Raw genomic sequence first — 16724 nt, forward strand, 5'->3', positions numbered from 1 at the left:
TTTGTTTCTTAAAATTGAAGATATATTGGATAAGATCAATGAATTTTGACATTTTTGTTATAAGCAAACTTAGAGTGTAACTGTGTGTTTTGAAATATGTAACAGAAATAATTTGAGAAAATTTTTATAGAAATGTCATATCTAAGTACGGAAAAGCATTATGTGTTACAGTGACACAGTTGGTTTGCGGTTAAATAGGCAAGTTATGCAAGAGCCAAGGATTATCTAAACTTCTTGGGGCTCTAGTCTTCCTGGCTATGGTGTCTGCTATTCTCATCCACGGCAGATTGTTTCCTTTTCTATTTGCTCTATAATGTTAATGAGCTGATCTTTATTGGGATGCTGCCTCCCTTTTTTAGAATCGTTTGTGACCTGGATTTCAAGAGCATCACTTCCTGTATGTCTCTACCCCGCAGTGCGCTTCGCAAAGCTTTCTCCTGTCACTCCAAAGGGTTTATTGGCCAGTTTTGGTGTTACTTTCTAAGAATGATAATGTAAATATAAAAGTAATGTAAATTCATATAACAAACCTGTACAACATGTATATTTGGGGTTTTGATTTTTCAGAGGATATGTTATTTTATCACAGACCCCACAGAAACAGAGGTTTTCTTAGCATCTCCTTGTCCTAAGACCAGGTTTTTAGTCCAGGTGTTGGCAAACTACACCCTTTGGCTTCCTGTGTTTTTATAAATAAAGTTTATTGCCCATTTGTTTACATGTTGTCTATGGCTGCTTTTGGGCTACAAGGGCGGAGCTGAGCAGTTGTGACAGAGACTGCCCATCCTGCAAAGCTGAAACGATGTATCATTTGGCTCTTCAGGGGAGTTTGCTGACCTCTGCTGTAGCCCATCTTTGCAACCGAGGACGGAGCTTTTGGAGAGTTCAAGTAAAAGGTCTCCTAGTTCCTTGCCTCACAAAGGACTGTCTCACTTTCTGTTCCCACATGAGTTAAATCCAAGAGATTGATCCTCTTCTCTATTCAGATTTCTGGATATTACTTCCCTCTTGCTTCTGGCATTGGGGGATGGGACTCACCTGCCACCCCCCATTTTTTTTCCTTACAAGATGAATATACATTAAACATAATTTCAATTATGTTTTATCCAGCACCTTCTGGGTGTTTGCTTTTTAGGTTATTTTAGTTTGTCCACTCTAATCAGTCCAGTTTGGACTAGAGAGAAATGGGAAGGGTTTAGAAAAAAGTACAAGCATGGTTAAGAAGGCAAAAAAATAAGAGCTATGAATATGGATCAATAAAGTCAAGTTTTGTCTTATTTGTAGAAGACTAAAAGTTTATTTAAATGATGCTTAAATATGTCATAAAGAAGCTGATGGCAGCATAACAGTCAACGGATTTGAAATGCAAGGACAGGAAGTGCATTTAGACGTATAAAACACCTGAAATAGTTTTAGAAACTATGGCGCAGGCTATTAAAGAATACTATGGAAAAAAACAAACAACAACAAAAAGAATGTTATGGAATGGCTCACTTAAAAATGTTTCAAGACAGAAATTTTATTTTTCTGTTACATTTCTATCAAAGGTTACACTTCTAGGCAAAGGTTGTAATTAATTAACTTATTTCTGTTATGGGATTCTGTAGTGTGCCGGTATCTTTTTCCCATGATTTATGCCGATCTATAATTCAGCACAAAATGCCCCTGTCCCCGTGGCAATCTTTCTCAGCTGCTCCCCTCTGTCCCCAGGCCTGGTGTGCCAGAGAGGCATGCTGTACCACCACTGCTCCTCCTTCTGCCGCCGCTCCTGCGCGGCCCTCTCCGCCCCCCAGCCCTGCGCGGACGAGTGTGCCGAGGGCTGCAACTGTCCCGAAGGCAAATTCTACGAGGAAACGCTTCACTTCTGCGTGCCCATGTAAGTCAGTCACAGAAACAGCTGGCAGCGCCCAGTTTGAAATCTGTTTTTCCCTTGACAGATTAAGTGGGCTTTCATGCTTGTGTCTTTTCTCTCTTCCTTAATCTAACTGATTCGGACCATTTATGGGAAAAATAATTTTCTTCATGAAGTCACATTTTCCATAAAGTAAGTGTGCATGTATGCCAAGATCTGCTCGGGAGTCATTTCTTTAATATTTCCTAATGGCTTTACCTTATTTTTGTATTTTTAATCCTGTACTTGTTCATAAATAGCTGCAGAAAGAGCTAAGGCATCAGACGGTTAATCCAGGAGTATATTTCTACTTACTTTTATCATATCAAGATTAATAGCAAGGCTGGTTTTCACTGTTACGTGGCAAAGTTTAGTAGCAGCATTGCAGCACCTATCTGCACTGAGAAATTTCTCAAATCTCGTGGGAGATGAATACTTCTGTCTTAACATAGGGTTCAGTGAAGTCTCAGTTATGTTTCTCTGAGGTGCATTCAGGGATGTTTTTGTGACTAACACAACACAATCTGTATTGTGACTAAAACAACAAATATGGATTTTTTTAAATTTAGAAAACAAAATTTGAAGCTACCCAAGACTTCACATTTAAATGGTTTCTGCCATTTGTCTGACAGACTTGCGTGTAGTCTCACAGAACTATGTCATTTGCAGAGCATGCCTTAAATTACCAAAGAACAGCATGGGGTCTACTTGGATTTTAGTGTTTTCTAAAATCTACTTGCATATACCCTAGTTTATTAATTTCACCTTTTTTTCCCTCGTAGATTTCACTGCCGGTGTCATTACAGGGGCAGCATTTACCAACCTGGAGAGCTTATCCCAACACCTTCGGGCTTATGGTAGATTTCAACTATGGTGATTGTACTTGATGAATAACATATACTGACATAATTTCTTAACCAAAACCATAAATTGAAATGACTACTGTATTTAAAAATACAGATAACCCTAACATAACCTTTAAAACCATATATATACGTATATATGTATGTGTGTGTATATGTGTGTGTGCATGTATATATGTATATGTAACATTGCAGCATAGAATGCCTAAGTCTTGTACTCATAACTGTAGGAAAGAGTGGAGCTGAAGTGTTATGCAGCAAAATGGAAGCCCTTTGATCAGTTTGGTTTTTTAGATGGAATTTAGGAGTGAGGTGAGTGTTCAAATAATGCAAGTTACCTAGGGGTTTTAGTTCTGCGGTTTACCCACTGGCTTCCAAAAAGCAATTCCAAAATGGATTTAACCATGTCACGTGCTGGAGTCAGAGTACCGTCTCCCTGGGAGCGTGGATTCAGGTGAGAGAACACGTTAGTAGATAACACGCATTCGGGTTGAAACGCGTCTGTTAAAAATGCAGCTGTCCACATTGATCTACCCTCAGCTCCTGACATTCCTCTTTTCATTCCACCGTTGGTGCCAACAGGTGATAATAGACAGTAGATAATAGTAAAAATAAGGGTAGTAAATAATGATATCTCACCATTACTATCTACCTTCTCTAGTCTGGCACCGTTCTAAGTCTTTTATATCTGCTATTAAAACACTCATAACTGTAACCCTAAAAGATAAGTGCTGTTGTTATATTCCCAGTTTACTGGTGACAAGATGAGGCACAGGCAGTCAAGCAAGCTGGTAACAGGCAAGATTCAACCTCAGGGACATGGTTCTATGGTGATTTTTTTTGTTGCCCACTTTGTGTGGCATCTTATTGCATATCCATGACAATATACAATTTATACTCAATTTACCTTTATTGTTACCTCCACTTCCTTTCCTTCCACTTCTCCGTCAAGATACAAAGGCAACCAGCTTTTAATCTTTCTCTAGTAGTTTGTACTACTGGCCACAGTTTCCCAGGCCAGAAATCTGGGAGTCATTTTTTGTCTCCTTCCTCCTGTTCAACACCCTTAGCCAATAAACCCCCAAAGACTGTGGATTTGCCTTTTTTCAAATAGTTGAAATCCGCCTCCTTTCCACTGCCACTGCCATAACCATGTTGCTTCCTGTCTCTTCCCTGTACTTCCTGTCTCTTCTGGGTCTTCTTGCCTTTAGTCATATTCCCTTCCATTTTGTCTAGGTGCTGAAAGTTTAAGACAATTGAATTTAATTTAGTAAATTGGCAAAAGAAAAAAAAGAAAAGTGAAGGAATCATTCATTTTCAATGAGAAAAAACACACCATTAGTGTAGAAGCCTCATTTACCATTTCCCTAAGGAATGTCCCAGAACGAGTATGATGTGGAAAAGCTGGCTCTGCAATCTGAGATCTGTCTGTCTCGGTCCTCTCTGCCATTCGCAACGTGAGCACAGCACACCTCTGAGTGTCGTCCTGGTGTCAGACACCACGGAAGCACGTTGTTTCCTGCGATGTGGTCCTGATACTTCAGCTTCTTCATCTGGGCTCAAACAGAACACATGATCTGGTCCAAAGCTGGGAGAAAAACTCTTTATGTTGATTATGTTTACGATATGAGAAGCAATGTGTTCTTCCTCTCATGATAGCTTCTTAAAGGAGCTTCAGGATTAATTTTGCCTATATTTGCTTGTCATCTTATGCCCAGACTTTAGAACTTAAGTTTCAAGGAAGATGTGACTTCATTGTATCTTCAGAGCTGCTGCCAGAATGATTTTTCTGGAAATCAAACCAACCATATCAGTTCTCTGGTTCACGTCAAACGTTCATCTCGGAGACAATGCTTTAGTGTCTGAACAGCAGCTGGCCTTTGCCTCTTTGCCACCTGCATCTCCTGTCACTTCCTGCATTGCACCTGGTTACGTAGAATGCAGCTCCACCCCTGTGTGGCTTTGTACTACCTTTCCAGCAAGCATTAGAACCTTCCTACTTGAGCAAAGACTATGAATCTTGGTCTTTGTACCCCCCGTGCCTATCTCAGTGCCCTATATATAAGTGTTTGGTGATCTATGCTGAACTGACATAGCTCTCTTCAAGCTGGACCTAAGCCAGTAACTTGTGAAAGAAATTCTATGGAAAAAAATAACCTTTGTATATATATTCAATCAATTTTACACATTATAATGTTTTTGAAATGCAGAAAAAAATGGATTTATAATATTTGTTTACTTTTACTAGCCAATGCTCAAATGGGACTGTGAAATGTGATGAGCCAGCACCGCCCTCTACTGGTAAGATCTGGATATGTATTTTTCTTAAGGAGAGTGTGGCTCTAGTGCTGCCCCCCCCCCCCCCCCCCCCCCCCCCCCGCTTTTCTGGCAGAAGTGTTTAATGTATCACAGCCCTCCTTGCCTATGTGCATGTATGTAGCCTTGAGAGTGTTTCTGAACGTGGTGCTTCAGTGCTTCCTAACTCTTTTACTTTGGAAATTATAATATTTGTAGGATAGTCTGGGTTGAGCATATAAGGCTGCTTGGGGGCAGAGGTCATCGATCCAGGGATGCTGCCTAGATTCTGCCTACCAGGTGCCACAAAAGCTTTAGAGATATGTATCTTGGCACCTGTTGTAACGTACTTGTGAAACAGAAGTTGTGATGCTACTGTAGACCAGCACTTCTCAGATATTAATGTGCTCACAATTATCTGGGGATCTTGTTAAAATGCTGATTCTAATTCAGCAGGTCAGAAGTGATGTCTGAGATTCTACATTTCTGTCAAAGGTCAAGGTGATGCCATTGCCACTGGTGCTTGGGCTACATTATGAGTAGCAAGGCTCTAGAACTAGCAGCCACCACTTAAAAAATGGCATGTAAAATAATGTCTACTGCCATCTTTCTTTATAATGCCATTTACACTTGGATATCATTCCTAAAGATCCAATGTATTAGAGGATGCTATATTTATTTTCACTATACAAAAAACTTTAAATTTATAGTCACTGTAGAGAAAATTCTAGGCAAATTAATAACACTACTTTCATTGACTTTAATGGACAGAAAGAGTGTAGGCTGTTAACACTAAATGTGAGCTATTGCTTTGTTGTTTACTTGCATAGTCATGTATATATTATTATAAGTTAGCAGTGAATTATATGCCCGGATTTACATTATAAGGATTCAAGCTCTCTAGGGCTTCTTTTAAGGTGTGTTCATGGACCACCCACATACTCAGTAGCTCCTGGGCCATCCCTGACATGCCCCATTTGCTTCAGGGGCCTCAGAGGTAAAGAAAGGGAAATCCCGGTGGCCGGACTGCTTATAGAGGAGTCCACAAGATTTGATCCTTTTGTCCCTCAATAAGGCACCTTATTTAATCCCACGGAGCCCAAAAGCATTCTGGAGACATTTGTAGTTCTTACCCCACCTATAATTGTGCCCACTTCACTACTCCCACAGAATAGTGAGGGCTGATGTCAATAATGACTTAGAGGTGAAGCAAGGTCTAACATTTTCATGTGTTTGTTGTAAACAAACAGATCGTAAAGCTTAAACACACTAATTGTTATTCTTCACAAATTTGGGGATATATGTTTAGATTAATCAAAATACCCTGTTCCTTGACCTCAGAAAATTATACAGTAGTTGTTTAGTTATCGCATTATGGAAGGAAGGTAAGGTTTCAAACTCAAAATAGGTTTTGGAAATTTAGGTATTTACAAAGAGAACCTGGCTAGAGAATGTTTGTAAGCTCATCAACCAAACGTCACAGAGTAAGAGAATCATGTAATAATAACTGATAAAATATTCCATGGTGACTTGTATTTTGATACAAATGCACTTCAATATGATTATCTGTCTATGGCGTGAATACAAACTTAAGTGTGTTTTGTCTGTGTCCTGTCCCTGAAGTTCATGCCTGCCCCGAGGGAAAAGTGTATTTTGACTGCAGGTTTCCTGATCCTGAATTACCAGCTGGTGGTGTAAATTGTGAAATTACATGTGCAAACCTGGCCATGAACTTCACTTGTGCCCCATCCTCACCGTGCATAAGTGGTTGCGTTTGTGCTCCAGGGTAAGCCTCTTTTTCTTGATAATACAAAACATTCAGGATTTAATAGAAAACACAGCACTTAAAAACATTATTTACAGAACTTTCACTGGCTGGCATGGCTCAGCGGATTGAGCCCTGGCCTGTGAACAGAAGGTTTCGGGTTTGATTCCCGGTCTGGGCACATGCCTGGGTTGTGGGCCAGGTTCCCAGTTGGGGGCATGCGAGAGGCAAGCAGTTGATGTTTCTCTCAAACATTGATGTTTCATTTCCCTCTCTATCTCCCTTCTTTCCCCTCTCTCTATAAATAAATAAATAAATAAATAAATAAAATCTTGAAAAAACAAAACAAAACAAGACATTATTTACAAAACTAGTTACCATTGTTGTTCTGGTTGACTGATGGTTAATTAGTTGGTAACTAGAAGACTGTTGTAATCATTGTTTTATGTTCATGTAACATACCACATGTTATCTGCAAGGTATTATGTGTTACATGTTAATATAATATGAATAATGTCACATGTTAGGTGTGCAATATTATTAAAGTAATGGAGTGTGCACAATATTATTCAGGTAGTATTATTGAAGTAATACAATATCATTAAAGTAATACAGTAATACAATGAATTGATGAGAGAACTCATTTTAGGATGGATTCAACATTTATTCCCAGATTCAACTGCAATTTTGGGGAAGTGATAGTGAACACCTCTTCATTCACTACATTTTAGTGCATATCTTTTGTATATTCTGTTGTGCCGTTATTGTTGATATTAAGTTACGATGGTGATGCCAACTGCTTTATCTAATGGATGTTACAGAAAATGGTGTGTTGAGGCTGTATAGGGCAGGGGGTAGTAGTGGTAGCTCTGGCTCACACACCAGAGTTCAAATCCCAGCTCTGCTGATGTGAGCTGAGTGATTTTCTGTAAGTTTCTCTAAGATCTCAGTTAGGCATTGTGAGATGGGGTGTGTGTGTGTGTGTTCACTCGATAAGTATTAGCCACTATTTTATGGCAGCATAATCTACTCTTACCTTCATAAATTTCCTTTAGCAGCAAGGATGTGTAGTACCCATGAAAGCAAATACAGAACCCGGGGGGGCTATTAGCTTTCATGTAGGTGTGCTTATAATGTGGCCTCACTGGCCCCTCCTCTTCTGATAATGAATAGAGCCAGTGCTCTGAGGGAGGACTTCTAAGGCAAGTAGGTCACCCATTCTTCTTCCATGAGCATATTCACACAAAGGGATTCCAGGGCTTAGTTCCTATAAACCATGAGCAAAGAAGAGAGAGGTTTTGTAGTCTGTTTCCCAGGAGAGTCACATTTGTCTAATGGTCCCCATTTAGAATAGGTAGAAGAGTCAAGTGACTTGGGACCATACCAATCTCTCTAGAAAGGAGGGACACAGGCAGAGGTTGAAGGAACAAGCCCATGCGTGGGAAAATAAAGGCAGGTAGAAACCAGGCTGTAGAACAGATGAGCAAGGAAGACGTTTTAGTAAAAAGGACAAGGAAAGGAAAACCTTTATAATGATAAAATGATTGAAACCTACATCATTATTTATTTGATTTGACTATGACTGTTATTGATGCATGACTGATTGGATAAATGTACATCCTAATTTTGTTTCATCTGCTTATGATTGATGCGATTATTTAAAAAAAGACCTGTTGCTCACTTTTGACTTTCAGTTCCATAGTGATTTATTTATTTACTGATCAAATCTCATTATAAAAACTTAAAGAAATGTATTAAATAAATACAGTTGGAATTGACTAAGAGGACTCTGATTAATTTGGAAATAACTTTGTTATTCAGAACTTTCTGTTATAAAGTTGGTTATGGTAATGGGATTTGGATTGTCTGTCATGTGACTTTGGTTAGCTTATTTGGGGAAATGAGCCTATAACTTGCTTTCATGAGGTTCCTGAGGGTGCCAAGGATTCATTGACTGTAAAAGGACTGTACTTCTTAGTTGAGAAGTCACTGTGGATTAAAGAAATGCAGAATAATATAGTGGGAACAGTCATGTAGAATTAGGTTCAAATATTGATCCTCCTTTTTATTAACTGAAGTATGTTGGAACAAGTTACTTAACCACTGGAGTGTCAACTTCCCCTTTTTCAAATGGGTGTAATAATATCTACTTAATGGATGCAACATACCAGTCAAATGGTGAGTTTGCCCAAGTCTGCTTAAAGCAGATAACTTACAAGTGATTTTTAGCTTTCTTCTTTCTTGCAATTTTGGTTAGTTTAAAAAAAACCTCATCAGTCATCAGCATAACCACTTGAAGCCACTGCTTTGGCTGTATATATAGGGATTGTGGTTTATTTAGGTGAGACATCCCTCATCTAAACAATTGGACAGCCAATGTTTACGAAGCACCTAATTGTGGAACGTTGTGTTACACTACAGGGATGGTGGATACAAAAATACCCATATTACAGTGGAACCTACCTTATGGGGCTGTCACTAGGACTAGATGAGTTAGTGATGTATTTAAAGTGGTTAAAATAGTGGATGGGCCATAATAAGCACTGAAAAATATTAGTTTTTATTTTTGCTTTTTTGATCTCTGTTTGACTCTTATTGACATACTTGCCAATCATTATTCTGAATCCTCCAATAAACATTTGCACAGATTACTGTGTATAAAAAGTGTGGGATGTAAAGGATTGCACTGAAATGATTGTGCTAAATTGAATCTTAAATGATGAGAAGAGGCCTTTCAAGAAGAACAGGGGAGGAGAAGGGCTTTCTATGCAGAGGAGAGATGCAATAGCCAAGCACAGTGGCTTTTGAAGATTGGAGGGCTGAGGTGAGAAATTATGGACTCCAGGGCATTATCGTCTGAGAGAAATCCAAATGAGATAATGCATCATTTATAGGGACAGACTCATCTATTTACCTTTACTCAACAGTTGAGTGTCTGCTATGTGCTAGACATTGGGACACAAACGGTGACATGATTTCATTGTCTTCCCAAGTGGACCTTAAAGTCAAGTGACAGTGTATACATGGAATAAAAAAATCACAGTAGTGTGTTAGATGAGCTATGAGAAGGAGAACAGAACTCTAAAAATATATGAGTATTTCTATTTGGGAGAAGAGGTAAGGATTCAGGATTCCCTGCTTCTATGTTAATTTTTATAGCATTGAATTATAACATTTTAAAACAAATTTAGAAAAAAAACTTTACATATTTAATCTACTTTAGTACCTACTTTGGTTGAATTATTTTACTATTATTTTACCTAAATATATTTTAAATTTTATTGTTATTATAATTTAAATTATTAAATTTATTATTAATGTTTTGCTATTTATGAAATTAATTTTGAAAAATATTTTAATAGCAGAAAACACAGGTATATATTTATATTAAGGATATTTATTTACTATATTTATTATGTAATACATAAATGTATTATGTATTTATGTTACAAAGTAAATAAATCATATTATTTACTTTTCATAACAATATTTTGATAACATAGCAAAATTAATTATTCCTTGAGATTTTTTTGTTTTAATTTTTATATTCATAGAGTTAGTAAGATACTTTTTCATGGGGTACTATTTCAAGAAGGCAATAACATTTTAAATAAGACTCTGGCTATAAAAACCTCTGGGTGATTGCAGTAGCAGGAGAAACTCTGAGTCTCAGAGGAGAGTTTGTTGGAGGGACCCACGGGGCCCTAGAATGCACAAAAGCCCACCCACCTGGGAATCAGTACCTGAGAGGGCACAATCACTTGTGGGTAGAGGAGAAATGAGTGAAAGTGGGGCAAGAGCCAAGCAAGTAGCATTGTCTCCTCTCTGACCCCTCTCCCAAATACAGCACCACAATGCAGCAAAGAGGGATGCTCTGCCCTGGAGAATACCTAAGGCTCCACCTCTTACAATGTAACAAGTGTGCTGAAACAAAGAAATATGGCCCAAATGAAAGAACAGATCAAAACTCCAGAAAAAATACAACTAAGCAATGAAGAGATAGCCAACCTATCAGATGCAGAGTTCAAAACATTGGTAATCAGGATGCTCACAGAAATGACTGAGTACAGACACAAAACAGAGGAAGAAGTGATGGCTACGCAGAGTGAAATAAAGAAAAATGTACAGGGAACCAACAGTGAAGGGAAGGAAATCGGGACTGAAATCAATGATTTGGAACAGGAGGAAGAAATAAACATTCCACTGGAAAAGAATGAAGGAACAAGAATTCAAAAAAAAAAAATGAGGAGAGGCTTAGGAATCTCCAGGAAAACTTTAAACATTCCAACATCTGAATCGTAAGGGTGCCAGCAGGAGAAGAGGAAGAGCAAGAAATTGAAAACTTATCTGAAAAAAATAATGAAGGAGAACTTCCCCAATCTGGCAAAGGAAATAGACTTCCAGGAAGTCCAGGAAGCTCACAGAGTCCCAAAGAAATTGGACCCAAAGAGGACCACACCAAGGCACATCATAATTAAATTACCCAATATTAAAGATAAGGTCACCCAATATTAAATGCAGGAAGAGAAAAGGAGGCAGTTACCTACAAAGAAGTTTCCATTAGACTATCAGCTGATTTCTCAAAAGAAACCTTGCAGTCAAGAAGGGGCTGGAAAGAAGTATTTGAAGCCATGAAAGGCAAGGGCCTACATCCAAGATGACTCTATCCAGCAAAGCTTTCATTGAGAATGGAAGGGCAGATAAAGTGCTTCCCAGATAAGGTCAAGTTAAAGGAGTTCATCATCAACAGACCTTATTATATGAAATGTTAAAGGGACTTATCTAAGAAAAAGAAGATAAAAAATATGAACAGTAAAGTGACAAGAAACTCACAAGTATTAACTGAACCTAAAAAAACAAAAACAAACACGAACTAAGCAAACAATTAGAACAGGAACAGAATCACAGAAATGGAGATCACATGGAGAGTTATCAGCAGGGAGGTGGAGGGGTGAGAATTGGGGGAAAAGGTACAGGGAATAAGAAGCATAATTGGTAGGTATAAAATAGAGGGAGATTAAGAATAGTATAGGAAATAGAGAAGCCAAAAACTTATATGTACAACCCATGAGCATGAACTAAAGGTGGGGCAATGCTGGTGGGAGGGGGGGTGCAGGGCAGAGAGGGATAAAGGGGAGAAAAAAAAGGGACAACTGTAATAGCATAATCAATAAAATATACTTAAAATAAAAAAAGAAAAAACCCAAAACAAAACTTGATATGTTAATAATAAAAATGTGAAATACTTGATAGAAAGATTTTTTAAATTCAAAATACATCTGAACTAAATTTTCATGAGTTTAATCTTGAGCACTCACAGGAGAAAGCTTTTGATTCCTTTCTCAGTCTCATAAAAAAAATTTACACATCTCATAATTCACCATTTTATCAAAACAATTGTTATACTCACAGATTATTTTCTCTTAAGTAGTAAATATTGACAAAAGGGGCCCTCACTACCTTTTTAAGTGTTTTTCTTTTTCAGGATAGCTCCTTTTATGCAGGAATTTAGGCTTCTGTCTCCCTTTTATTGAAGTAAGTGATAAGAAAAGGTTAAAATTATCACATCCAATATTTTGCCTGGCATTTACTTACTGCTGTGATATGCAAAGTACTACATGGAAAAAAGCAGAGGATAAAGACTGGATTTAACCCTTCAGCAGGCCAGATAAAACATGCCAATGACAGGTGTAATGAATATAGATGGTTCTGAATATGTCAAGATTAAAATAATTTTTAAAAACCCTGAAATTAGTATTTTACATTGCACTCACTCTTCTTTTGGAAGACTGGCGGAGCACAAAGGAAAGTGCTATGTTCCGGAAAGCTGTCCTTGTATCTGGAAAGACTGGGAGTACCTCTCGGGAGAAGTGATTGCTACTCCATGTTATACCTGGTAATGCGATTCATTTATTTCACAAAAGTCTCCTAGGCAACTGTAGTAGTTTCAATCACCTTGTATTTACTTAGTGTGACTGACTTCAGCAAAAACCCCCAAACACATCAAGCCTGAGTAAATAAGATTTTAAAGGCATTCGGGCATTGACAGAGCTACTATCTATAGGAGCATCATACCATTATTTTTATGCATATTTGTTTAATCCAGAAGAAAAGTGTGATATATGACAATTTGAAAATTTAATAAGAAAAAATATCTCAAGTTTATAAGAAAGTGATAAATACTCCACAGAGAAAGTCACATTTAATGGAAGGTTTTCTGTTTGGAAATAAGCCAGAAGGATACCATAAAATAAAATTGCAATACAATTTTCTTAAAATATGGGTAAAAATTCTAAACTCATGAACAGAATCTCACCTAGTGCATTTAAATAAACTCAAGTATCGAAGACAGCATTGTGGTCTTTTGTCTACCAGCAAGACTATGTTCAATTTTTCATTCCACCATCTGTTTTTAGTGTGACCCAGGCACAATTTCTAGGCTTGGTTGTGGTGTCTGATAATTTAAATAAATGAAGTGGTAAATATATACCTAATTTGTTAGTGTAATGTTATCAGAAGAAATTGCCAATGCTCTTGAATATAAACCTTCCAATGTTTATGTCACTTGAAGATCTAATTGGAGCTGTTTCTTACGATGGTAACTGGTGTTATTTTCTGATAGTGTTTGTCGGCGAGGAATGTTCAATTGCACATACTATCCATGCCCAGCAGTGTGCACAATATATGGGGACCGGCATTATCATTCTTTTGATGGTCTGGAATATGACTATATTGGTGATTGCCAGGTATTTTTGATAAAGGTATGTCACAATTACACTTTTTTACAGTTATGCAAAGACAATGTAAAAAACGAGTATGCCTGGCCATATTAATGACATGGATTAATGACAAATCCATATGTCATTAATACAATCTATAAAAGTTAAGCAATTTAGTCTAATTTCCTTGATTCATTCTAAATTTTCATTATTTATAAGTGGTGATTACCCAGTTATGAAATTTTCTGTGCTCTGTTTTCTCATTTGTAAAATGAGGATAAAACTTGGACCTATTTCCAGGGCTAGTTCTTAGGATTAGCTGAGATAAATGTAGGCAAAACTCACAAATAGTATTTGATAGATAGTTACTGCATTTTAAATGTTAACCATTTTATTTTTATTGACTTAGTTTGGCAAATATAAATATAAAGCATTAAATCAGGTATTGGACTCTATATTGTTTATGGTTGCAGCAATCAAAAGGCAATATTCTCAATTTTAGACTGTTATTTTGCTATATTTTGGTAAACGCCAGGCTTTGTATATCTTATAAATACCTTCAAATTTTTCAAATGTTTAATGCATTTGGATTTCCTGTATACTTAAAATTTATTTAGATATCACTGCCTTGAGAATTAAATTTCTAAATAAAAAATGTAAGCTTAGGAAAGAAATTTCACAAAAATATGCAAAATAATAGTCCTATGTATTAAAACCTCCTCAAACATTTCGATAGCATTTTAGCATAGGTTTTCTAGTAGTTATTTTCTACTTTTTTATTATTTCATTTTTTATTGTTTATCCTATCACAGTTGTTCCAATTTCTTTTCTTTTTCCTTTTGCCCTCCTACACCCAGCTCACTCCTCTCACCCATAGTCAATCCCCTCTCCGTTGTCCCTGTCCATGCATCATTCATTCATGGTCTTTGACTAGTCTCTTCCCCTTCCTTCCACCATTTCCCCACTCCCTCCTCCCCTCCTATAGTTATCAACCTGTTCCCTATTTCCATGTCTCTACTTCTATTTTTCTCATTAGTTTATTTTGTTCATTAGATTTCAGTTATACGTGAGGTCATATATTGTTTGTCTTTCACCAACTGGCTTATTTTACCTAGCATAATAGTCTCCCGTTTCATCTATGTTGTCTCAAAAGGTAGGACTTCCTTTTTTCTTTCTGCTGAGTAGAATTCCATTGTGTAAATGAACCACAGTGTTTTGATCCACTCATTTACTGATGGGCACTTGGGCTGCTTCCAAAACTTAGCTATTATAAATAGTGCTGCTATAAACACAGGGGTGCATAAATTCTTTTGAACTGGTGTTTCAGGATTCTCAACATACATTTCTAGCAGCAGAATCACTGGGTCATAAGGCAGTTCCATTTTTAATTTTTTGAGGAAATTCCATACTGTTTTCCAGTGGCTGCACCAGTCTGCATTCCCACCAACAGTGCACTAGGTTTCCCTTTTCTCCACATCCTTGTTAGCATTTTTTTTTTATTATGATGGCCATTCTGACAGGTGTGAAGTGGTATCTCATTGTGGTTTTAATTTGCATCTCTATGATGGCTAGTGATGTTGAACATTTTCTCATATTCCTATGGGCCATCTGTATGTCCTTTTTGGAGAAGTGTCTATTTAGGTCCTTTGTCAATTTTTAAATTGGGTTTTTTGTCTTACTGGTGTTGAGTCATATGAGTTCTTTATATATTTCGAAGATCAAACCCTTGTCTGAGGTATCATTGGCAAATATGTTCTCCCTTACAGCTGGTTCTCTTTTTATTTTTTATGATGATTTCTTTAACCATGCAGAAACCTTTTAATTTGATATAGTCCCATTTGTTTATTTTTTTCCTTTGTTTCCCTTTCCCTAGGAGCTATAGTGGCAAAAATAATGCTATGTGGGATGTCTGAAATTTTACTGCCTACGTTTTCTGCTAGGACTTTTATGGTATCATGACTTATATTTAAGTCCTTTATCCATTTTGAGTTTATTCTGCTGTATGGTGTGAGTTGGTGTTCTAGTTTCACTTGTTTTTGCCTGCATCAGTCCAGTTCTCCCAACACCATTTATTGAAGAGACTGTTTTTTCTCCATTGTATGCTCATGCCCCCTTTGTCAAATATTGACCACAGAGACATGGGTTTATTTCTAGGCTCTCTGTTCTGTTCCATTGATCTATGCGTCTGTTCTCATGCCAGTATCAGGCTGTCTTGATTACAGTGTCTTGATATACAGTGTAGTATAATTTGATATCAGGTATTGTGATCCCTCCTACTTTGTTCTTCTTTCTCAGGATTGCTGAGGCTATTTGGGGTCTTGTTTGGTTCCATATACATTTTTGGAATATTTGTTCTAGATCTGTGAAACATGCCATTGGTATTTTAATAAGAATTGTGTTGAATCTATAGATTGTTTTGGGTAATATGGATATTTTAATGATGTTAATTCTTCCAATCCATGAACACAGTGTATGCTTCCATTAATTTGTATCTTCCACAATTTCTTTCTTCAGTGTTGTATAGTTTTCTGAGTACAGGTCTTTTACATCCTTGTTTAAATGTATTCCTCGGTACTTTATTTTTCTTGTTGCTATAGTAAGTGGGATTTTTTTTTCTTAGTTTCTGTTTCTGATACTTCATTGTTGGTGTACAAGAATGTCATCAATGTCTCAATATTGGCTTTGTATCCCGCTACTTTGCTGAATTCACTTATTAGGTCCAGTAGTTTTTTGGTGGAGACTATAGGGTTTTCTAGGTGCACTATCATGTTGTCTGTGAATAATGACAGTTTTACTTCCTCCTTTTCCATTTGGATGCCCTTTATTTCTTTTTCTGGTCTAACCTCTAGGGCTAGGACTTCCAGTACTCTGTTGAATAAGAGTGGTGAAAGTGGGCACCCTTGTCTCTTCCTGATCTCAAGGGAAGCACTTCGAGTTTTTGCCCATTGAGTATGATGTTGGCTGTAGGTTTCTCACATGTGGCCTTTATTATGTTGAGGTATGCTCCCTCTATTCCCACTTTTCTGAGAGTTTTTTTTTTTTATCATAAATGGGGGTTGGATTTCATCAAATGCTTTTTCAGGATCTCTTGATAAGATCATGTGATTTTTGTCTTTCATTTTGTTTAAGTGATATATTACATTTATTGATTTGTGAATGCATCCTTCCATTCCTGTGATAAATCCTACTTG

General features: G+C 37.2%; 1 protein-coding gene across 1 annotated transcript in view; it reads left to right on the top strand.

Annotated features, from left to right (window-relative positions):
- The window catches only part of OTOGL (otogelin like), a 124634-nt gene that overhangs the window by 42370 nt on the left and 65540 nt on the right, over positions 1-16724 (top strand). The window contains exons 20-25 of the mRNA XM_045187339.2: positions 1711-1876; positions 2674-2748; positions 5003-5055; positions 6673-6835; positions 12603-12710; positions 13437-13575. Of these exons, the coding sequence (XP_045043274.2) occupies positions 1711-1876; positions 2674-2748; positions 5003-5055; positions 6673-6835; positions 12603-12710; positions 13437-13575 (704 nt within the window). The remainder of the gene's footprint in view (positions 1-1710; positions 1877-2673; positions 2749-5002; positions 5056-6672; positions 6836-12602; positions 12711-13436; positions 13576-16724) is intronic.

Source organism: Desmodus rotundus, chromosome 3, assembly GCF_022682495.2.
Source record: "Desmodus rotundus isolate HL8 chromosome 3, HLdesRot8A.1, whole genome shotgun sequence".
Classification (NCBI taxonomy): domain Eukaryota; kingdom Metazoa; phylum Chordata; class Mammalia; order Chiroptera; family Phyllostomidae; genus Desmodus; species Desmodus rotundus.